The 25,381-nt window shown below is 40.6% G+C and overlaps 1 protein-coding gene across 1 annotated transcript in view; it reads left to right on the top strand.

Moving 5' to 3' along the window:
- ADAMTS19 (ADAM metallopeptidase with thrombospondin type 1 motif 19) overlaps positions 1-25,381 on the top strand; it is a 221,669-nt gene that overhangs the window by 111,416 nt on the left and 84,872 nt on the right. Inside the window, exon 8 of the mRNA XM_014577964.2 lies at positions 5,295-5,400. Coding sequence (XP_014433450.2) covers positions 5,295-5,400 — 106 coding nt within the window. The remainder of the gene's footprint in view (positions 1-5,294; positions 5,401-25,381) is intronic.

Here is a 25,381-nt window from a genome sequence, read left to right as displayed (position 1 = left end):
AACTCTAGAGTTCCGTGGAACACCATTTAGGAAACATTGGCCTGGACACTCCACATACTTTGCAGATAGAGCTAAGGGGATCTTATTTCCACTCAATGACTTTGAAATGGATATCCGGTTATATTTCTAATAATTATGAGAGTGCACGTGCCTCTGTAGTACTAGCTTCAGTTCTGAACCCTGTTCCAAAGTTCCCTGCTACCTCAAGGGATACTGCATAGAAGTCAGCTGAAGCGGAACTCCCATAAGGACGCTATTCACAGAAGAAGGAAATGTTACTCGTGGAGTGTGGTTACTGTAGTTCTTTGAGATGTGTGTCTCTGAGGCTATGTCTACACTGCAGGTTTCTTACGCAAGAACTGTTTTGCGCAAGAGTTTTTGCGCAAAAGGTCTTGCACAAGAGCGTGTCCACACTGCCATGTGCTTTTGTGCAAGAGATGTACTTTTGCGCAAGAGCATTCATGGCAGTGTGGACTAGAAAGCTCTGATGGCCTTTTTAGCCATAGAGGTTTTTTGCACAAGAAACTCCTGTTGTCAATCCACACTGCCTTCTTGTGCAAGAGCTCTTGCGCAAGGAAACCCTCTGTTCTGATGCTTTACTTTAAATTTACTTGTGCAAGAGTGCGCGTTCAGTGTAGATGCTCTGCAAGTGTTTGATCAAGAACGGCGATTCTGGCACAAAAAACTTGCAGTGTAGACATAGCCTGAGTGCCTGACTATCCATTCTCCTTTCTGTCTGCTTCATTTGTTTCCTAGAGGATAACAGAACAGAATGAACTGAGGGCAGTTTTCCTATGCACCCATACATGACCTCAGTGACTGCTATGAGGAGGCATGTGGTGTATGTGCGAACCAAATGGACACTGCCAGCTGGAAATCTCTGACTGAGAGTTCAATGGGCACATACGTATCTGAAGTGGAGCCCCCATAGGTGCACCCCATACATGTACTTCAGATGTATATGTGCCTTTTGAGCCCTCAGTCAGTATTTCTAGCTAGCAGTGTCCATAGCAGCACGCATCTCAAAGAACTACAGTTACTGCACAGGGTGAGTGACATTTCCTTCTGTCACCTCTGGTCTACACTAGGGGGTAAGTTCGAATTATGATATGCAACTTCATCTAGCTGAAGTTGAAGTATCTTAACTTGAATTTTGGCACCGTCCATGCTGCAGGAAGTCAAAGGGAGTATGCTCTTCCTTCAACTTCCCTTACTCCTTGTCTACCAGCATCGATGGAGTGCACTCTCAGTTCAAATTAGTGTTTCTTCATTAGACCTGCTAATTCAAATCTCCGAAGAGCAGCTGAGGCTGCTTCCATCTTATCTCTAGTGTAGACATGACCTTAGGGATTTTGTCCTCCTGAAACATGTGCGGAATTTTTCAACCTAAACTTCAGGTAAACAATTTTTTGTATTGCGTGAGAACAGGAACATTAAAAGATGATTAAAAATTACCAAGGCTTTGAATTATACATTGAACATGGGAGCAGTATGTTTTCTTCTGCACTTTATCAATATTGTGGCTGGATCTCTGGTACTGAGGGTGCTTCATTCTCTATCTAATTAAAGCCTTAGTCTGTTCATGGACACTGTGTGCAGTGATACTTATTATCATTATTTCATGATTTGGGCACATGTCTACTAGGGTATGTCTACACTACCCCGCTAGTTCGAACTAGGAGGGTAATGTAGGCATATCGCACTTGCAAAGGAAGCCCGGGATTTGAATTTCCCGGGCTTCATTTGCATAAGCGGGGAGCCGCCATTTTTAAAACCCCGCTGGTTCGAACCCCGTGCAGCGCGGCTACACGGGGCACGAACTAGGTAGTTCGAACTAGGCTTCCTAGTTCAAACTACCGTTACTCCTCGTGAAACCAGCGGGGTTTTAAAAATGGCGGCTCCCCGCTTATGCAAATGAAGCCCGGGAAATTCAAATCCCGGGCTTCATTTGCAAGTGCGGTATGCCTACATTACCCTCCTAGTTCGAACTAGGAGGGTAGTGTAGACATACCCCTAGTAACTGGCCAAGGAACAGTCAATAGTTTTTTGATAGTTTACCTAGAAAAGCTAGTCTGCATGCTTTTATAACACTTGCAAAATAATAGAGATGTTTGCCTCTCAAGCTACGTCTCCACTACGAGTTTTCTCAGCAAAAAAATATGCTAATGCTATCTCATTTGCATATTTTCTGCCAATCCATTTTTTTCACAAAAAAAAGCAGTGTGGATGTTTTCTTTTTATGCAAAAACTCCTTTTTTCGCAAGATCGGTATACCTCCTCTTTTGGGGCATAAGGATCTTGTGGAAAAAGAAAATGTCCACACTGCTTGTTTTTGCTCAAAAATGAATTGGCAGAAAATATGCAAATGAGATAGCGACTCATGCAAATTAGTCCCTCATTAGCATACATTTTGCCAAGAAAACTTGTCGTTTTGACATAGCCTAAAAGATACACTAGAAGATTCTGAACTGGGGACATACATTATTTGCACTGATATATAAGCTAGTATATTTACTGCTATCATATGAAATATCATTAACCATATAAATAGTTGACAAAATAAAATGAAAACAATATTAATTTTTCTGAAACAATCCTTTTCATTGGTACTTATTAATTCACAAAATGTGATATTTCATATTGCTGTAGTGCAAATTAGTGAGGCTCTACTGGATTTAGTAATTCTGTATTTAATTATCCTAAATAAAGTCTCTTTTATCATCAAGAGGTAAGAGAATTTTAACATCTACTATCAAACATGCATCAGTTTGCTACTGTTTCTTGTTCTGAGAAATACAACTGTCAATGTGTCTTTTAGGCTTTTTCTTAGACATGGAGGTGGGTTGTTTTTAAAATTGTACGAGATGCTATCATTGAGTTCAAACAAAGACTGTTTTAAGTATAAAGTGTGTTAATCTGAAGTTGTGTGGAAAGCCCATAGGGTGCAGCGGGGATACTTTAATCATAACAAAAGAGCTATTGTTCAGGGCTTTTAGGGAGGGAGGGTATTTCTAGTGGATTTAACCTTGGAGCAATTCCAGCTGTGTTAATAAGCCACAGGAAACTGCAGTATATATGTGTGTGTGTGTGTGTGTGTGTGTGTGTGTATAGAAATTCTTTTTTACCTAACTCCGTGATAGTTAAACAAGAGCAGCTGCTTACCAAAGCCAGTTTTTTTTCCTTACACATGAAATTTATAACCATGGACAAGACATGAAACTAGTTTTTGGGTAGTAGTTGGCTGGTTTACATCCAGTAGCTAGTGTTTGATACAGTTTTTGTGTATATGATCAACTTGAATAAGGAATAAAACATTAATTGTATATGATGCTTTTGGCTATATCTAGAATAATAAAATAATTTAATGTAAATGGAATGCAGGCTTCACATTCCAAGTGTTAGACTAAAAGATTAGCAGTAATCAATGCACTTACAAGAGCCATGTGTACAAAGAAGTCTCAGTTATGTATATTGAGATTTGTTGTTTGTTATGAATACTACTGGTTATAGTTTATTTTTTTGCCATAGATATGGAACCTATCAAAAGATTTACCTCTAACAGCCAGTAGAATACTATGGGGAACTAGTAGCAATAGCAATCAAGCGGTGGTAGAGGACAGTATTAAAGCTATATAAGGAATATCATCATTTTAGAGGAAAGGAGCTGGTTAAGGCACGTCTTTCCCATTTCTCATTTGCTTTGTTGCTCTGCCCACTAGCAGGAAAGTCTGGGAGCCCCAAACACTTCAACCACCAGCTACATCTGTCACATCCAGACTTCACCAGACAGAGAAGAGTTGAAAGCTTTCTCTGACTTTTAGGTCAACACAATGTATTTATGCTTAGTGGGGGCATAAGGAAGGCATGTTGTGGAAAATCTTTAGGGACATCTCACTTTCTTGTGAAAACAAAGCTCATACAGAGGGCTTTCCCAATTTAAAATAACATTTCATAATGTAACACAGTTGCCTTTTTTGCTGTATCTACACTGAGAATGTAGGTAATTCTCTTACATTTTTTCTAGTATTGCTCCATTGGTGCTGATAATAATGGGAATGCTAGTATAGGCTAGTCCCCAGACTATTTTACCACTGTATTGTCCAAACCTAGTGTCATGGCTCCTTCCCCACTCTGGCATGATAAATGCAGAAGTGGGGGCCAGCAAGTGTACCCCAAAGCCTTATCTACCAGGCTTTGGTATAAAACTTCCCCCCAAGATCTTAAAAACCTAGATCTTGGGAATAAAACTTCCGCTGCCACCACCCAAATGTTGCTAAAGAAACCAGGGGAAAGATCATTTGGGAAATCTTCTCCCTAAAACAAAAATCAGGGCACACCATTAACCACTGCCAGGTTAATAAAAGAAAAGAAAGAACTTTTATTATTACAACAATATTCTGGTTGCAAGTATAATGACTGGAGAGGAAGGTAACAAAATATACTCATGGAGAAACTCCATGGGCCTAGAACTTAGTTACAAAGAAAAGCCAAAACATCTTTTAAGCAGTGCCAGATCTCAGATCCCATACCGAATCCATAACACAATAAAACCTAACGAAACTACCTAAACTTTACCCTACTTACAGAAAAAGAATGATGTCTTGGAGAGAGAGAGAGACATGCTTGTCCCTCTCTGTAGCTGCAGAGAACTCTCCCAGAGACACAAAAGGGACAAGAGAGAAAAAAAAACCAAATTCCTTTGTCCCAGTTTGAAAAGTCCCACCTACATTCTTATTGGTCACTCCACCTGGCTAGGTGTAGTTAACCCCTTAATCCCCAGGCTGCTGGCTAACCCTCATAATCATGACACCTAGTCACAGCAGCAATGGGGGGGTATTGCATAAAATTCCCAGTGTTGATAGGGCTTTTTAATTTGCAGATTGACACATTAAATATTTGGACTTCATTATGTGAGATGTAAATTTAGAAGGCTAGTTACGAATCAGTTCCAAGTATTTCTAGCAATTTAACTATTAGATTTCTATTTCTTAACAATATTCTGTTCAAATTGTACTATAGCATACTTTATTTAAATACATAATATTGTTTGGGAAAAATGTTTGTATACACGATATATTGTGGAAATGAGTGATATTGTTGCTCTCCTGATCTTCTCTTTTCTCTTCTATCCTATTGATGCTAAATTCACTAATTGTATACTGTCGTTATTAGTTTGTAAACATCCATATCTGTTAATTTAGCACCAGCAAAATAGAGCCTCAATCCTGGGCCATAATGTAAGTATTAATAATACTTATAATGATTAATCTTGGTGTGGTGGTTATGTTTCCTAGGTATAGCATATTTGAGTGGGATGTGCAGTGAAAAACGAAAATGTATTATTGCAGAGGACAATGGTCTGAATCTCGCATTTACCATTGCCCATGAGATGGGTCACAAGTAAGTACATGAAAGAAAAAAAAAAAGATCACTAACTTTCCTTGGCATATATTATTCCAAACTTTAAATTTAATTTTAATTTCCATAAGGAGTTTATCCTTTATTATTTAACATAGGAGCTTTGATTGTATATGCGTGTTCTTGTTTGTTAATTAAGGAAGGATATCGCTTGTGATAAATGTAAGGAAATGCATCTTTTTTTGTTGCAAAAATTGACACAATTCGTAATTATAGCACATTAGTCAAGAAAACAATTAATTCCTTGAATGGTTAATTAGTCTTGCTACAATCCATTAGAACATTTGGAAGATCTAATTTAATTTGGGGAAAAAACAGGTGTCTTACTTTTAGGATTGTTGCACTGTGCAACAAATGAAGCTCTAATATTACCGGAACATGTAATGAAATCATAAGTTGAATGAGATGTTATCAAGTTTGCCAGTCTCAAAATAGTTCCCATTAAATGATAATGGTAATCAGAACACTCAATCCCACCCCAGAAACACAGAATTTTTGCTTAAGGTGAAGATGTACATTTTTCAAAACCAGATGTTCTTATTGGCTAGAAGGGGAGTAGGGAGGATCATGGAATGAACTTAATACAAAAAAGCATGATGCTGCCAAAACAAATTGGACATCAGACCTGGAATCCACTGCTGATCTCTTCAGCCTTCAAAAAGGAATAAACAAGTCAGTACTTTACAAACGTAAATTTTACTGGGGGAGGATCTCCTGTATTCACCCGCAATATTTTATAGAAGTTTATCAATTAGGTCAATGTTTTAAAAAACGGCTTCAGTAATCATCATTTCTGGTGGCTCCACATTATACATCTCTATGTGAGCTCTCGCTTCTTCCATTGACTTCAGTTGGAACTGTCAGCACCTCTGAAAATTGAATATCTCAAGATGTGCATCTTAACTTGGGAGCCACTTTTGAACATTTTAACCATACTGTCTAGAGAACTGGAGTACCAAATACTGAAGAAGAAAGCCAATACTAAATGAGATTTTGGTTTTAAGGATAATATCTCAGTGAATTACAAATGAAAAATGTCTGTGCAATCATGGAGGATAGAGAGGAAGGTCCATTCTAGGAATGTGACGGACTGGTCGACTATCTGATAAGCAAATGCTTATCGGACCGTCGACAGGATAGTTGACCAGTTGCTTCCTCCCATCTTGCTGCCTCTATCCAATAGAGGTAGTGAGGGGATGGTAAGAGAGGGGTACTTCAAAGCAGCAGCGCTGCACGAAGCCCTAGGTCGGCTGCTCCATGTGGCGCTGCCGCTTTAAATGCTGTGGGGAGCCCTTCATCAGACTCCTCACGGCATTTCAAAGTGGCAGCACTGTGTGGAGCCCGGGATCAACTGGGGACTCCCCTGGTGTCGGGCTCCTCATGGCATTTCAAAGCGGCAATGCCACCCAGAGCCCGGGGTCAGCGGGGGAGTCCTCAGCTGACCCCAGGCTTCAGCGCTTTCGCCTTTGAAGTGTAGCATCGACTGTTCAGTTAGGCTGTGTCCAGACTCAGGGGTTTTTTCGGGAAAAGTAGCCTTTTTCCGAAAAAACTTCCCCTGCGTCCAGACTCAAGCCGCGTTCTTTCGAAATTAAATCGAAAGAACGCGGCTTTTCTTTCGATGGCGGTAAACCTCATTTCACGAGGAAGAACGCCTTCTTTCGAAAGAAGGCGTTCTTCAATGTAAATAGGGCTTCTTCGAAAGAGAGCATCCAGACTCACTGGATGCTTTCTTTCGAAAAAGCAAGCCGCTTTTTCGAAAGTTCAACGTGCAGTCTAGACGCTCTCTTTCGAAAGAGGCTCTTTCGAAAGAGGCTTGCAGTCTTGACATAGCCTTAGTGAATTACCCAATACTTAACATCCTTAGTCTAGGTGAAGCCCTGCCACAGAAATAATTTAAGGGTGCTATATTTCTTAAGCTTTAAAAACAATATAAAATAAACATTTCCTTTTAAATTACATTTGAATATCTGCTGGTTGTAGAAAGGAATTCTGGGAGAAAACACAATGAAATGTAAGGCAAAACCAAAGAATCTAACACCTGTTTGTAGATGACAATGAAAACAATCCACTGATATAAAATGTGTAAATAAATAGGCTTTATGAGCTCTTATGAGTAGCATTGTTCAAAGAGCATATACAGCACACAGGAAATACTTTCAGAACTGGAATTGAAGTGACTTATGTGATTGAAAATAATAGTTTAATTTTTTTTGGATTGTTTTGCACATCAAACTCCTTAATTGTATTTTCTGTACTTTGAAATGGATTTCTGTTTGACTTAGGAGCTTACAAGTTGGTCTGCATATAATATAACTGTGCAGAGCTGTGGTGCATTTAAGAGTGTTTTCTCAGTTACCTAACCAGAATGCTCATAATCTGCTCTGTGTAATTGTAAATCCATATTAATGTTCTTATGCCGCTGGAGTCATGGTTACATATATTGTTCTTTTTTGTCATTAACATTATTTTTGTGCCTTCCATGTAAGTTTCTGCATGCTGCTTCCACAGTTCCTATGGATACATTCTGAACATCATTCTATTGAACAATGACAATACCTGTATAAGGGTTTTTTTTTTATGGGGTTGGAGTAGAGGTGGAGGTAAAGACTGTTTGGAGGGAGATTAAAGCATAAAGGCTACGTCTACACTGGCATGATTTTCTGGAAATGCTTTTAACTGAAAAGTTTTCCGTTAAAAGCATTTTCAGAAAAGTGCATCTAGATTGGCCACGGACGCTTTTCCGCAAAAAGTGCTTTTGCGGAAAAGCATCCGTGGCCAATCTAGACGCGCTTTTCTGCAAAAAAGCCCCGATAGCCATTTTCGCAATTGGGGCTTTTTTGCGGAAAACATACTGTGCTGTTTACACTGGCCCTATTGCGCAAATGATTTGCGCAAGAGGACTTTTGCCCGAATGGGAGCAGCACAGTATTTCCGCAAGAACACTGATGATCTTACATGAGACCATCAGTGTTCAAGCAGCCAGTGTAGATAGCTGGCAAGTTTTTCCATAAAAGCAGATGATTTTGTGGAAAAACTTGCCAGTCTAGACACAGCCCCAGTGTGTGGAGAATGAGAAAAATAAATAATGGAGAAAAGAAAAATGGAAAGGAATGAGGGAGGAAAGGATACCACATGTTCAGACACTATGATGATAAGAACCGAGATGGATAAATGGGTAGCAGAAGCAGAGAGGTACATTGTGAAAACCCTGAGTGAGTCTGGCAACAGAGCAACAGAGAAGGAAAAGGGCAAAGATGCATAACCAGCCAGCATAGTTTGTTCTATTCAAATTTGTCTAATTTTATGTCATATCATGGAATACATATGTTTGATGTCTAAATTACAAATTGAAATATATATATCTTTTATTCTATTAATAATAACACTTCTTTATAGCATGATAAAAAAATATTTTTAACGTATTGTGCAGTTTTGCTGCAGCTCTTTAGACAAGAGGAGGGAACCAAATTCAATGCTTACAAAGCTCAATGCGTTTCAGAAACAGTGATCTGTGAATAAAATATTATAAATGGCTTTAGCATTCTAATGTATTGTAAGGTGATTTTTGTAAACAGTTTTTCAAATTAAAAAACTGGTTGTTTCCTGTAGAAATAAATTCAGATCTGAATCACTGGAGAATTCTTTAGGAACAAATGCCACATAGAAGTACCAGACAGTCCATTTCACAGATGGTTTATGGTTATCTTTGGTGAAACTCAATTATTGAGGCATTTCACTATATTACAGTTTCTCTGCAAATGCTTTGACTCAGTAATGCATGTTTCCGCCTGTGGGAACCACAACCTCTTATTCATGCTCTTGCTTCTAGTATAAGATACAGTGAAATACGAGATTAATGGGATCAACATGGATTTTCTTCTTTCATTCATGTTTTGAATTGCTGATTTAGGTTTTACCAGTTTCAGTCTTCCCTACTCAAGTAGTTACATTATTATTGAAATGAGATTATGGCTTTTCAGCTTCTGTTTTCCTTTTGGGTAAATCTAACTACAGCTTTATATAAGTTACTTAAGTTGATCAGTAAATTAGTAGCCAACAGGAGTTCCATGTTTGTTGGCCAATAAGGCTCAAGACATTGCCACTGCTTGGCACGATCAAGGGCTTAATCTTGATACTGGGGGGAAAATATTCTGTTACTATGTTTGTAGAACTTAATTTTTGTACTTCTGTTTCATAGCTTCCTCCCACCCCATTCTCTTACCTAGAACTTGGGCTATGTTCTTCCATTTTACTTATTGCTTTTTAATAATAGTTTGAAGGAATCCTAGAGTTGAAATCATTTATTTATTTATTTATTTATTTGTTTGTTACAGTATGCATAGAGCAGGCCTAGGCAAAATACAGCCCGTGGACTGGATCCAGCCCGCCAAGCCACCAGATCTGGCCTACAGAGGCAGCAGGGAACTCCAGGAAGGCTCCCCAGCTTGCCCCGCACTCGGTACAGAAATGCAGCTGCAGGGCTCCGTTTCTGTTTTAAAACTGGAGGGGAGGGGGGAAGTTTTAGGAGCTGCCCTGCCCCTAGCACATTCCCATTGGGTTTCTGGCAGAAACCAGCCAATGGGAGCTGCTTGTTAGAATAACAGGCAGCTAAGAAGAATCATGTTCCCTCTCCTGAGTTCAGTTATTCATGAAGCAGATAGCCAGGCAGGCAGGCTGGCTGGCTGGGAAACATTTTAAGTCTGCAGGCAGGCAGGCTTGTTTGGCAGCTGGCAAGTAAGTCTCTTGGCCACAGCCTGCTTCTGGCACCCCAGTTTTTTCCTGACCCAACTCTCCACGCCTCCCTCCCACTCAACGTACCCCAGCCCTCTGTCCTCCTCTGACATCTATACCCCCTCTCTGATCTGGCACTCCAGTCTCCTGCCCCAGATCACAATACCCTGCTACCCCAGGTCACATCCCAAACCCCTGCACTCCAGTCTCCTGCCCTTGGTCACAATCACCTGCTTCATCCCAACTCCCTTCCAACGTACATTCCAGACTCTGTATCTCCATTAATATCATGAAAGAGTGCAGCTTTCGACCACTTTCCAGAATCTTGGAGTGGCCTCCCAGCAAAAATTATTACCCACCCCTGGCCTAGAGGATGTAACTAAGATTGGTGCCTCCTTGTTCTAGACTCTGTACAGGTATGTAGTCAGAGACAATCCTTAAGCTGAAAAGCTTAGAATATAAATAAATAATATATAATAACACTTAGCACCATTTGGGAGCAATTTAAATTGCATTGAAAGTATGTACTGGGTAACATTCAGTATCTCTATAGCTGAGAAGCTAATTCTTAAGAGCTTTTTCTTGCTCCGTCCTCCCTACTGAATGCTACTGTAAATATACCCAACCTTGTTTTTAACATTTAAAAACTGATCACAAAATATAGATTACTTAACCAAATTAAACATTTTGTATCAATATGTTGAAATAGTTGTCTCCATAAAACGATATACAATAGAGTTAGATATGTGTTACAATAATACTTATATAGGGGCACAGAAAATTGAGTAGTAACTGCAGCACTCCACTGGCTGTGAATTCCTCAGCAAGGAGGAAGCTGCCTGGGAATTATTATGTACCTGGTTGCAGGAGGGCATAATGTGAGGATTCTGGCCCTGACTGATCAGCTCTCTACCTCTGTCTTATCCCCACATAGCCCTCCAAGAAGCGTAGTGGGATTAGAGCAATACTTCTGTGGAAGTGGTGGACCCACATATTCATTTTCCTGTGAGGATTGAGAGATCGTCTTACAGAGCACCCCCTTCATGCACAGATCATAAGAGCACCTTTTGGTCCCAGTTATTAATTTTACTTACTGATAACTTTCTTTATGCTTTTTAGCACAAAAATCCATTTTAAAGCATTTTAGTAAGAAATCTATTTTAGGATTAAAATATTAAGAATCCGTGCTTATCTTTCTGAGGTCTAATGAGGAATCATGTATTTCAGTTTCTTACGCTACTTTCAATTCTCATTTCCTTAATAGTTCACTGTACTTTTATATGTGTCTCAAACTAAAATTCATTTGTACTAGCACCACTATTACGTCACAAAGTCAAAAGTTTTCAAACTAAGGGTATGTCTACGCAGCAACATTATTTTGAAATAACGCTAGTTATTTGGAAATAACTTAGTCTGCGTCTACAAAGCAGGCTATTATTTTGAAATAATGTCAAAATACTGTCAAGCTGAAGGACTTCTTACTCCGTCCGACTCCTGTAACCCTCATTGTATGACGAGTAAGAGTAGTCAGAGGAAGAGTGCTCTATTTCAAAATAAGTGCTGTGTAGACGCTCCCAATTTCGAAATAAGTTATTTCAAAATAAGCTAAGCAATTGATATAACTTAATTTGCATAGCTTATTTTGAGTTATGCCCTGCTGTGTAGACGCACTCTCAGATGCCTAAAGCTCACTTTCTGAGTCCATATTAAGGTACCAACATAGAAGTGGCCTGATTTCAAAGATGCTGAGTTCTTGCTATTTTTCGTGATTTCTATGGGAGCTGGGGTCACTCAGCACCTCTGGAAACCAAGATACTTCTGTTTAGGTTCCTGAATGTAGATTTGAAACTTTGCTATATTTCCTAAAGTTTGAAAAATATTGCCATACTATGGAAGATGTGATTTTTTAGGAGCATTTTCATGCTAACTACAGAACAAAATGTTAAGAAAATAGCTTGCACACATACATCTATAACAATACTATTAGCAGTAAATATTCTTTTGTGCTGTCTTCAGGTTTGCAGTGTTGTGGGTCAGTTTTGAGGTCAGTCATCACATACCACATGCTTTTATATTTTTTTTGGCACACACAACTCTTTTTTGTACAGTAGCTAGAAGCTTCTATTTTTATAGGAAACATTATTCAATCTATTAAGATTATCCACTTGTAAGTAAGAGAACAGATTAGAATCAACTCCTCATAACAAAGAAAGAACCATAGGTCACTTACTTTTTTATTAAATGGTTATTATGTTGAATTGACCAAACAAACAAACAAACAAACAAACAAAAAAACACAACCATGAGCAGCATAGAAAATTTTCCTTTTATTTATTACATAGGGCCTGACTTTGAACACAGACAGATTTTACATTAGGGTAGCTCCATTGATTTCAACAGATATTCCTAAATTAAGATATCAAAATGAGAATGGAGTTAAACGCTAAGGCAGCTGTGCAAAATTTGTTCTTTTATTTAAAAAAAAAATTATTTAGGTTAATTACAAGAAATTTATTCCCAGATCTAGGCTCCCTGACAAGATATAAAAAAGCCATCTCCTTCATAATAATGAAATAAAAACAATGGCAAAACAATGGTCAATCTGCAAAAGCAATCAGCAGTCAGTTTTCTCCCCACCCCAAAAAAAGGAGCAAAATATCCCATTTTAAGACCTCATCATTCACCCTGCTCACCTCAGTTTGCTTCTTACACTTATTTTTAAAAATGGGATTTGCTGTGTACGTTACAGATCAATTGATTTGGGTCAAAAGTGTGTGATAGAGTTTCAAAATCATGGGGCTATCTCAGCTGATAGTTGTTTTGCCAGGCAAAATCAGTATATAATACGAAACATTCAAATGATTCTGAAAAGGTTTTCAAGAGATATATTTAAAAATAGTGATATTAGAGATGGATCCAGTTTATTATGAGGTTTTCATTTTTACTTTCTCTTTGGCTACAAGTTGAAAGTTGAATGCCTCTGTTAAACTTTTCAAAATCACAAAAACTAATTTGTTTGGTTCAAGTTGTATCACCAGGAAAGCTTTCAGCAAGGATCTTATATATCTAAGAATATTTTGGGCTAATGGAGATATACACTGAAAGAGGGAGAAATAGCTCTGAAAGGGTTATAGTATAAAAACTAGCCAGAGTAAAGAATCCAATCTTGGCAGGCTTCATGCATCCAAATTTCCCTACTCCTCAGAAAAACTTTGTCATGATTTCTTTAGCAATTTGAAATATGTAAAATCATTATATCATTTGAAATTTAAAAAATTAACTAAATAGGTAAAATTTTCCATTTTCCATACTGCGTTTGAGCAATGCAACTATAAAACAGTTCTTTAATTAATATCACTATGGAACAGAGTCCTGAAAACAAAGTATCCAATTACTTTATATAATGCACAACTTTAGTAGATATTTAGAAACACTTGGATAACTGTGAGAAAGTTAACAAAAAGTTGTGTAAAATAATGTCAGTGTTTTTCATTAATAAACAGAGTCAGACTTCTTTTTGGCAATTCATTATATATCTGATGGCTGAAAGTTTTCTTTTCCTAATTACATAATTTTTTCATTTAATCATATGGTATAGTTCAGCAGTTATTCTTGGCATAGAACAGAGTACATAAACCTTAAACACAATTGTTTATCTTGAAATACTGTAGTTTGCAGGATTTGGCTTTAGTCTCTTCCTTGTTGTTTCTGCCCACTTGCCCTGTACTAAATACTTTTAATTTAAAAATCCAGCAAGAGGCCATCTATTTGTTTCATTTTATTAAGTGAAATAAAATGATCATATCAAAGCTTTTAACTATTTGTATGACCTGTATATGCTTGAGTCCAGGGCCAAACTGTATAATCCATCGAGTTACACTTGGGAGGAATTGGGAGGATAAAGGATCACATTATAAAGTTTTCTTAATTTTTCTTGCGGGTCTTTTGTTGGGAGAAATTATAGTAAGGTATTTCCCTTCTCCACATAGATTTGGCTCTTTGGGGTTTTCCTATGACAACATTTATTCCTTTCTTTTTCCCATATTTCCTGTGTAAAATCTCCATCTCTGAAATGAACACAGATGCACAGCTTGAACCTGAAACATCCTTGGTTTACAGGAATCACAGATTACCTTCTTCTTTGGCCCCTGCTGTAGGAGAGAGAGGAATGTGAGCAAGAGTAGCTTTTACTCCTCCCCAATGCCACATTCTGTTTTCATATTTACATGTATGACATAATACATATGCAAACCAAAGGCACAAGAGGAACTGAGCACAGGATAGACAAGTTTCTTACACTAAGCATCACCAAGCAATGCAACAAATATCATGTACATTTTAGTGTAACAACCACATCAATGAAAATGACAGTTGGGTGGGAGAATGTTATGTAACAGTGGAAAGAGAAAGCAAATTGGGTGCTCTTAATTTCCCATCACTTGTGCCCTCCCTGCATCCAACATCTCATATGGAAAAAATGGTGGAAGAAATTAAGAAAAGTTGTTTTGCAGAAATCACAAGATACTGTTTTAGAGTTTAGGGGTGGAAGTGGGTTACTGACTGCTCAGAAAAATGTCCACAGGTCCCCGGGTTATCAAGGGCGTCATTTCGAGTGCATAGGGGGAGCGGCAACTGTGCTCTCCGGGATTTGACTAGCTTTCACCCCGTTTCCTGGATGCTAAGGGAGTGAGTGCATGCACAGAATGTAAGCACTTTCCCTTCACTCCCTTAGCATCGGGGAACAGGATGAAAAGCTAGCCGGCTACTGGAGCGCAGGGCTGCGGCTCTCTCCTTCCTCCCCCCATGCTCAAAATGGCGCCCTTGCTGGCAGTCTGCCTTTTATGGTTTGGTTATCCCTCCTAGGCAGTTGGTAGATTGTCCTGTGACTATTGACACTATGTGGCTCATCCCAATAGCCAACATTGCACAATAGTAACAGCAGCAGTGAAAGTGCAGGTTGGACCTCCCTGGTCCAGCACGCTCAGGACCTCACTGGTCCCAGAAGAGGAATTTTCCTGGACCAGAGGAGGTCATTTTTTGGACCCCTGCCACTGGCTTCCCAACTGGCTCCCCACCTCCTGCTGGCCTTTCTGCCCTGCCAACCTGTTGGGCAGCCATTCCTGCCGTGGCTCCGTCGAGCAGCCTGGTACTGGCGCTCCAGGCAGCCATACACAGTGTTTCCTGGGGCTTTCTGAGCAGTTGTGCATGTGCGTGGGTAGCCACGCGCACACTGGGGCTCCCAGCCCTGCTGTCAGCTCTCTGTGGGCAGCCCACTGCCCTGACAGCCCTGCAAGGATCCTTACTGCTGGACCTCCACCGGGACTCTCTGGTCTTGCAACATCCGTGCCAGACCATGGATGTTGCTGGACCAGAGAATCCTGGTTAAGAGAGTTTCAACCTGTAACTTAAAATTTCTTAAAGGTACTGTCCTATTGCAACCTGGGTCCCAGCCATCTCTTTAAATAGCTCCCTGCTGGCTTTTGCCACAGCTCAGCCAGCTCTTGCTGGAGCTGCACACCAGGGTGCACCCACTTACTTTCACCTCTGAGTAACAGAGAGAATATCTTTGTAACTTTTGGCATTTTTTATTTTTCCTTCAAATTTTAATAATAAAATAGTTCAAGTTTAGTCCATTTGCTCCTTAGTTGAGTTCTTTGAGGTCTGCTCCTAAGTTAATTCTTGAAGCATCATTCAGTATTTGCATTGCAGTCAGAGGGGCTGATGGTGCTTCTAGAGGAACATGAAGCTTAGTCAAAAGTAACTCAGCTCCTAAAGGAGTGACAGGAGGCAGAAAAGCAATTAAGAGCTGCTAATCCTCCCTGAGAGATTGTCTTCAAATGGGACCCTGGGAACCATCAGGTTGAGAGACCACCTCCTCTTCCACGTATCCTCCAGTATTTGAGCCTGATTATAAAATATCCATTATGTGGTTATTTCAATATGTGGGTACAATTTGTTCCTTAATAACCCATATTTTCATTATTAATGCACCCTTTCCCCCTAAAAATCATATATAAAAATAACAAATTGCTCTTGTTGAAGTTACATTTTTATCAAGAATTCACAAATTCTGCACAATGAAATTAATATGTTACCAGAAAGTCTGATGTATAGTCTATGTGCCCATGATTAGGTACTGTATTTCTCTGTTCTCCTTGTCTTAAAACTCTATTAATTATGGTTGTAATTAGGGTTGCTAGGTGTCTGGTTTTGAACCTGACAGTCCAGTATTTGAGCTTTCTGTTCGGGAAACAAATTGAGAAAATATAAATGAGAAAATATCAATGTCCGGTATTTTCTAAATAAGATGTAATATAGATTGTGATGTAATGTCAAGTGTGTCCGGTATTTTTGTTGAAACCATCTGGCAACCTTAGTTGTATTTCCTGATTGGCTAGTGTATTAAGTATTTTAGAACAATTATTCTAGATACAGGCCTCAAATTCTTGAAAGGTTAAAAAATATTTGGAGGCCTACTAATAGAGAGGACAAAGGGATCAACTGCCCAGGACTGTGGCAGCAACTGGGGTCTGGGCCCTTTATATCGCTGCCAGAGCACTTTAAAGTGAGCTCTGTGCAGCACTGAGGGCTGCCTGGGGGAGGTGTGGTGGGTCTTGACCCAGTCCCGCCTGATCCTATTATATGTGCAAATAAGCATATGTACTGAGTTAGGTGTTTGCAGAATCTCATCTTTAGATTGTAAACTCTTCAGAACTTCGATTCTTGGCCTCATTTTAATCTTACTTATACCAGTTTAACATTGGTCAAACCCATTCATGTGTGATTTACTTTGTTATGAGAAAATAATCCGGTCCTTGATCTTTAATTTGTAAACGCAATGTGCTTCTATGGTGGCATACAAGTAATGAATAATAAAAAATACACAAGAGTTTTCAAGTGTAATAGTGTGGTGTCACTGAGCGAGTTTGCTGCAATGAATGTACCATGTCTGTGGGAAATGTTGAGCTCCTGTAGAGGATAAATATCAAATAACATCTTTTCAGTGTGAACTTAATTTTTTCCAGAAGGTGTCTGAATAGCCTCATTTAACTCGTATGGCAAAATAAAGTGGTTGTCATTTGTTCAGATGTGAAAGAAATGTCATTTTGCAATGCATGACTATAATAAAATAATAAAAGCCTCAGATGGTGTTTTTTTTCCACAAGAGTATAAAAATGGACATGCTAGGCCAGATCATCTAGCCCAATATTCTGTCATCTGACAGTGGCCAGAGCCAGATGCTTCAGAAGGAATGAATAGAACAGATCAATTATCAAGTGATCTGCCCTATCTTTCAGTCCCAGTTTCTGGGATTCAGAGTAGTAGGGAAATCCAGAGCATAGTAGGGATGTCAACATGTAGTCTACTACACAAGCCTGGGCTTATTGGTTAATCCTGTCAACTACCCTTGCTGCCTCTGTGTCAGAGGTAGCAAGGGGTGGGGAGAGGTAGGAACCAGTGCCCATAGGGAGGCGGTGCCCCACAAGCACCTGATCCTATGGAGCAGCCTGCCCCCAACTCCCATCCCCTTTACTGGTGCCTCTGATAGAGAGGCAGCAGTGCAGAAGGTGAGTGGGGCGGGTGGGAACTGGTTCACTTTCAAGCCAGCTTCCTGTGCGTATCGGCTCTCATGGAGCTGCTTGCATCTGCTGCGCTGCTGCCTCTCTATGAGAGGCACCAGCAAGGAGTAGAGTTCAGGTGCAACCAATATGCATGGGGAGCCAGCTTTTAAGTTGATTCTGCACATTCTGGCTCCCACAGAGGCGGGTGGGTTAGGTAGGAGCCAGTGGTCATGGGGAGCTGGATTAAAAGCTGGCTCCCCAGGAGCACTGGCTCTGTCTGTTCCCCTCCTCCCCCTGCGCTGCTGCCTTTATCAGAGCTGCTGCCTCTATCATGAGGAGGAGACGAGGAGGCTGCTACATAGCAGCCTCTGTTCCTGGCGGGTGCAGTCTCGCCACGGACTGAGGCAGCTCCGTGGGATGCCGTTGCAGCCTCTGTCCCTGGGGAGCTCAAGCCCCCTGTGGACGGAGGCTGCTGCAACCCCTGTGCCACTGCCTCTGTATTAGAGGCAGCAGCACAGGGCAGCAGGCGGGAGCTGTTTTTTAAACTGGCTCCCCTCGTGGACCAGCTCCTGCCTACACCCTGCAGGTACAGAGGCAGTGGCATGTGTTGGCAGGGGTCTCCCCAGGTGTAGGAGTGGAAGCACAGTAGTGGCTGACCCCGCTCCTGGGGACTATTGAATAGTCATGTAACCACTAAAATTTGATGCGGTTACACAATTATTCAATTACATGATATCTAACATCCCTAGAGTATGGGGTGCTTCCTTGACCATCTAGCCATTGATAGAGCTACCCTCCATGAAGTTAGCTAATTCTTTTTTAAACCTAGTTATATTTTTGGCCTTCATAACATCCCTTGGTATTGAGTTCTACTGCTGTGTTATGTGAAGAAGTATTAGTTTATGTTTGTATTAAATCTGCTGCCTATTAATTAGGTGATTTTTAGTTCTTGTGTTATATAAGGGTATGTCTACACTAGCCCCCTAATTCGAACTAGGGAGGCTAATGTAGGCATTCAAAGTTGCAAATGAAGCCCAGGATTTAAATATCCTCAGTTTTATTTGCATGTTCCCGTCTGGTCGCCATTTTTAAATTCCACTAGTCCGAAGTAACTGCCTGCAGCTACACGCAGCAGTGAAATGGCAATTCAAACTAAGTCCTTAGTTCGAATTAACTGTTACACCTCCTGGAATGAGTGTAGACATACCCTAAAGGATTAAATATCATTTTCCTATTCACTTTCTCCACATTATTCAAATTTTTATAGCTATTTATCAGATCTCTCTTTAGTTATCACTTTTCCAAGCTGAATAGTCCCAGTCTTTTTAATCTCTCCTCAAATGAAAGCTGTTCCATAGTCCTAATAATTTTAGTTGTGCTCTTCTGTAGTTTTCCTATTTTAATATTTCCTTTTTCGTGAGTTAGGGTGATCAGAACTGCAGCTAGTATTTAAGGTGTGGATTTATATAGTGGCATTATGATATTTTATGTTTATCTATCCCTTTCCTAAATGGTTCCTACCATCCTGTAAGCTTTTTTGACTGCTGCTGTGTATTGAGAGGAGGTTTTCACAGAATTATGCATGATGACTCAAGATCTCTTTCTTGAGGGTACCAGGTAATTAAGCTGCGTTATTTTGTATGTTGTAGGCTTGTGTTTGCTGATGTGCATTACTTTGCATTTTTCAACACTGAATTTCATCTAGCATTTTGTTGCCTCATTGCTCTGTTTTGTGAGATCCCTTTGTAATTCTTGAGAATCAGCATTGGACTTAACTGTCTTAAATATTGTTTTATTGTCTGCAAACTTTGCCACCTCACTGTTTACGCCTATTCCCAGATAATTTATGAATATGTTGAACAGCATTGGTCCAGTATAGCTCCCTGGGGGCAGGGACATCCTTAGGATTTTTAGATTCTTGTGCAGTACTATTAAACTGGTGCCCCTGTGCCCAATCTAGGGGAGCATGGGATGATGATTTTTTTAAGGTGTAATTTTATAATCTTCAGCAACACACTAATGAAATATGTTGTAGCAAATTTTAAAAGCGAGGTCCTGTAGATTAGCACAGTAAATTCAGAAACCGACGGTATATACTTGGGGTTGTCAAATGCCTCTTAAAATGGCTTCATTGCCTGTGAATGGCTCTTTTATAGGTTCAGCATTCTGCTAATAGGCCTGGCAGGCCTTTTTCATGTTAATTTAACTAGATCCTCTCTGTAGGAAGCAGAGACACAGAATAGGGATAGGAAGAGGCCGTTGGGGAGACATTGAGACCGACTGGTACCTCAAACCTTTGGGTGCATTATGCAGCTATATAGTCTGCATATTGGTAAGGACAGCCCTGGTTGGGCGAATGCACTATTTACCTCTCTCCACTGTGGAAATTGACCATATATCCCTACCCTTTGTTTCCTAACTTTCAACTAGGAATGCTAGAAATCGTTCATTTCAGTAATCATTTAACCACTAAAATTCTTAATGGTTACATGATTGCTTGGTGCTTCTCCCCCACCCAGGGCCAGCCAGCACTCAGTGTGCTTCTGGCTCCCAAGCCTACTCTGAGGGAGCCCTCTGTCACACCACACTGCTGCCTCTGTATCAGAGACTGGTGCAGCATCCCACTGCATGCTTCTGTTTTAAAACCAGCTCCTCACGCAGGGTTCAAGGTGGCTCCCCTGCATGCTCTCCATTTAAAACTTGGACCTGGGCTGGGACTGAGCCAACCTGCCATTCCGAGTTTTAAATGCACAGCACTGGGTGGAGAAGGAGAGTTTGTTGCGCTTAACTGAGATCGTTAACCAATAATCAGTCGCTTATTGGTTAACCAGTTAATAGCTTCTCCGCTGACATCCCTACTTTCAACCCATTATTGATCCATGAGAGGACCTCCCTTTTACCCAAGACAGCTTTCTTTGCTTAGGAGCCTTTGGTGAGGGACCTTGTCAAATGCTTTTTTGAAGTCCAAGACTATATCAACTGGATCACCGTTCTGAGTACACAGAAATTTAGGTAAAAAAAATTCTAATTCCTATTTCATGTTAGATATCAATATGGGTCATCCTTAGTCTCCCATAGCGTGCTCCAGTTTTCTGCATGACATCACAAAAATTTTCTGGCAGTAGCTTTTAAACAAGTTTGAGAGGTTTTATAAGATAAAAATATTTTTCAGTTGACTTGACAACCATGCATAATGTTAGTGGCAAGTTTATTTGACTAAGGCTCTTTGTCAAAATGCATTTAAATGAGATTATATAAATGTATGTTAGCTGAATAAAGTGAGTTGAAGTATTGCTAATGTTTCAGTTACAAAATGTTTTCCATGGGACATGTCCTATTTTCATGCAATATGTGACGTGTATATATTCTCTTAGCCAGGATGGATTAAGCATTTTTATATCCCATTCAGAATAAGAAAGCTTCTTTTCTTACAGCACAATTTGATCAGTTCCATGCACATATGATGCACTTTTCCTAAAAGTGCAGCAAGATTTTTTTGCTAAATATAGCACATTAGACTAGTGAGATGTTTGATTCCTTTCCCCAAACTGCCTTATCTTCCCACCACAAAACATAAATGCAAGATTGTTTTGCTCTCACACAAGAATCAGTGGTTCCAAAAAGAGGGAATGAGGGGCTCATGAATACAAGGGGCAATTTGCCCAGCATGATAAATTAGGTAAAAATACAAGTGTTAAGCCCCAGAACAGTACTACGCACAGACACAATTTCTGAAGTGGTTTTCTGTTTTGGCTACATCTACACTGCTCTCTTGTGCAAAAAAAATTAAAATGAGACAAAGCGGTGAAATGAGCCTCTTTTTTTCTCAGGAAGAACGACTCTTATGCAAGAGGGGGTTTTTGTGCAAAAAGGAGCCATCACTGCTTTGCTTCATTTGCATATTTTCTTGTGCAGGAGAGGGCAGTGTAGATGTAGGCTACGTGAAAAAGTGCAGTTGTCTCTCACTCATGTCCATTATAGCGTGTCTCTTACTAAATACCATGCACTGAGATATTTCCTCAAATTGAACATTATGCTCTTTCCTTTTCATGATCATTACAATGAAAAGTGTAAGCATGCTCTGTATAATATGAAAAAACTTAAAAAACAACAAATAGTCTTGCAGCACCTTAGAGACTAACAAAAGTGCAGCAGGTATCATGAGCTTTTGTAAGCCACTTGGGTTGTGCTCACGAAAGCTCATGATACCATCCACATTTTTTGTTAGTCTCTAAAGTTCTGCAGGACTATTAGTTGTGTTTTTTTTTTTTTTACAGACTAACACGGCTACCCTCTGAAACTGTATAATATGTATATTCTTCCATTACTTTATCCCTTGGTAAAAGGCGATATGCCAATGAGTCTCCACATTTTGTATTGCATTACATGAAATGGTGGAAGAGATGGTGAGTTAAGTTTTCTCCATTCCCAGTCTGTGTTCACTTTATATGCATATTTGTTACAGGCAGTCCCCGGGTTACGTACAAGATAGGAACTGTAGGTTTGTTCTTAAGTTGAATCTGTATGTAAGTCAGAACTGGCGTCAGCCGCTGCTGAAACTGATCAGTTTCAACTGCGGCTGAATCTGGACGCCAGTTCTGACTTACATACAGATTCAACTTAAGAAACCCAGGCGTCCCCAAGTCAGCTGCTGCTGAAACTGATCAGCGGCTGATTCCAGGAAGCCTGGGGCAGAGCAACTCTGCCTCGGGCTTCCTGTAGTCAGCCGCTGGTCAGTTTCAGCAGCGGCTGACTTGGGGATGCCTGGGGCAGAGCAGCTGGGGTGCTGCTGGGTTGCTCCAGTAGCACGGTTACTCGGCGCTACTGGAGCAACCCAGCAGCACCCCAGCTGCTCTGCCCCAGGCATCCTGATTCAGCCGCTGCTGAAACTGACCAGCAGCGGCTGAATCAGGATGCCTGAGGCAGAGCAGCTGGGGTGCTGCCAAGTTGGTCCGGAGTGGCGCTGCGGGACCAACCCGGCAGCCCCCAGCTGCTCTACCCCAGGGGTAGGCAAGAAAAGCCTGGTCTGCTGTAGGGAGGGCATTAGCTGCACCCCCCACCCCCAGCAGACCAGGGAGACGGGACCGCCCAAGTCCTCCACGGCTTTGCTCCATCTCCCCGGTCTGCTGACCTGGGAGACGCGGACCAAAGCCGCAGAGCACGCGGGCAGCGGGACAGTCCAGGCACGCCGCGGCTGTCCCACTGCGGGCGTGCTCCGAGGCTTTGCTCCCCATCTCCCTGGTTTGCTGGTCAGGAGACGGGGAGCAAAGCCGCGGAGCAGGCCCGCAGGGGGACAGCTCAAGTGCGCCCGGGCTGTCCCACTGCGGGCGTGCTCCAAAGCTTTGCTCCCCGTCTCCCTGCAGACCAGGGAGATGGGGAGCAGCTTTTCTCGCCCCGGAGGACGGGGGCGGCAGACCGCGGCACATCTGGGCGTCCCGCTGCTCCCATCCTCCAGGGCGAGAAAAGCGCCGTTCGTAACTGCGGATCCGATGTAAGTCGGATCCGCATAACTCGGGGGACTGCCTGTATATATATTGAGGGAAGGGTGTGTGCAGCAACTTCCTTTCTATAGCAGACCACAAACTACTAGGAATGAAAATCCCATTTAATTGGTTAAATGTGATGATTAACCAATTAAAGGGGTGAGGGTGGGGGAGACTTCAGCCCTGCTGGGCTAACACACCCTTCCTCTTTAGCCCCCATCACAGGCAGGGGCAGCTCCAGCTCAGCCCTGTCCATGGTGGGCCCATGTGCCTCACAGGCAGGGGCTGCTTCAGTCACCTGCAACAGCCTGTGGCTGCAGTGTACCAGGGTCTGCCACAGACAGGCTGTTTTGGATGACCAGAGCAACTCAGGCCTGTGATGCACCCAGGCCTGCCATGGACAAGGGCTGCTCCAGATTACCAAAGCAGCCCCTGTCCATGATGGGCCCCCTATGGGACTGGTACAGCCTCCTGCTCATGGCAGTTGGGGAGCTCTTCCAGCTCCCACCAGTGAAGTGGAATTGGTATGCTTACAGGTTAACCAGTTAACATTTGAGAACCCTAGAGACTACATTGATGATGATAAGGAATGTATGGCAGGTGTGTGCTTTTGCAATGCCTCGTTTGCTTGAAACAGAAGAGGGGGGCAAAAGTGAGTACTGTAATACTTAACTTCTACGGTGTCAGGTCCACAAAGTGAAGCAATGCCTATTGTATTGTCCCAATATAAAACTCTTTATAAAGGTAAATATATTACCTTTTAAAGCTTACTGTTATTTCCATAATATAAAAGTTCTTCCACACAGGAGTTCCTCTGTTTAAACTATAGATACATTTCTACCATGTAATTTGTGCTACCAATCTCTAACCTGCATATTCTTCACTTGTTCAATGGATAGAATGTTGAGCATTCCATGCATGGAATGAATACAAATATGCATTAAGAACTGATGAAAAGATATTAGTCAACTTTTCAAAGTACTAGTGAATACTGCTGAGTTCTCTCATACTCTATAGTAGCTTACATTTATTAATAATTATGTTGTACAGTATCTTCCTGTAGGGCTAGCTTTTCAAATGGCTAGTTTGAAATTTGTGTTCTTCCTTCATTACATTGCTGAGGACTTTGGAAGTGCATTAAAGTATCTGTGGGAAAGGATCTGATTGGATTATGATATTCTTCATTGCTGATGCTTTGGACTTTGCCATAATGTCAATACAGTGTAGAAAGAACATTTTCCCTTTTCAGTGGAAGGAAAGGTAAACAGAAGTAGGAAAACTGGAACTACATCACATTGTCTTTGCCAGCATGTTAATTTCACTGATATATAATGTTGTTGGTATGAATGTAATTAGCATGAACCACATTTCTCCATAAAAGAGAATTTTACATAGAATCCATATATTGATAAAAGTTGCTATTCTGTATGGTATACCTCTCCAATAATAGATAGGATGCTTATAGAGTCCTGTGTCCAGGGTGGTCCACAAAATATAAATTTAAAATTCAGTAGTGTACCAGATTCTAGGTAAAGTGTTATTTCAGTTGAGATTTCATGTAGATTTAGAATGGTATAGCAGCAAACTTGATGGAAGGTGGGAAGTGCTTGAAAAGTTAGTACACATAAGATTCCTGCTATGAATTTAAAAACAGATATTTTGATCCAAATTTAATGAATAGTTGAAAATGAGATAATTTTGCAAAGTACAAAGAAAAATGGATACTTTCAAGATAGCAAAGAATATTGTGTTAAAAGTTTGTCATAATTAGCTGATGATAATATCTATAAATTATACAGAAAAAGTGATCATTCTACAGTATAACTGTCCCTCTTACCAGATACCCTCTCTTTCCATTTTATGAGAAACAACCAAATTCCAAGCACATCCTATCTTCCTGGTATAACCAAAAGCTTAACTTGCTTTAAGTTATGATAGGAAAAAGCTGCACACCAAATTTGCTGCTCCTAGCTCTTAGCATTTTGGAAGGGTTCTTAAACAAATGGACTCACAGAAGGACCAACAGACACACAGACAGATGCACAAATTATTTCAAATCTATAGTAGATCATCAACTCATCCTTAATCTTCTCTTTGTTAAATAACTCCTGCGTGTATTAATTTTTATATTACAGAAATAATTGTAAGCTTTAAAAGGTGATATATTTACTTTTATAGAGAGTTCTC

Source organism: Pelodiscus sinensis, chromosome 6 (genome assembly GCF_049634645.1).
Source record: "Pelodiscus sinensis isolate JC-2024 chromosome 6, ASM4963464v1, whole genome shotgun sequence".
Taxonomy (NCBI): domain Eukaryota; kingdom Metazoa; phylum Chordata; order Testudines; family Trionychidae; genus Pelodiscus; species Pelodiscus sinensis.
This window is presented reverse-complemented; position numbering and strand designations above follow the sequence as displayed.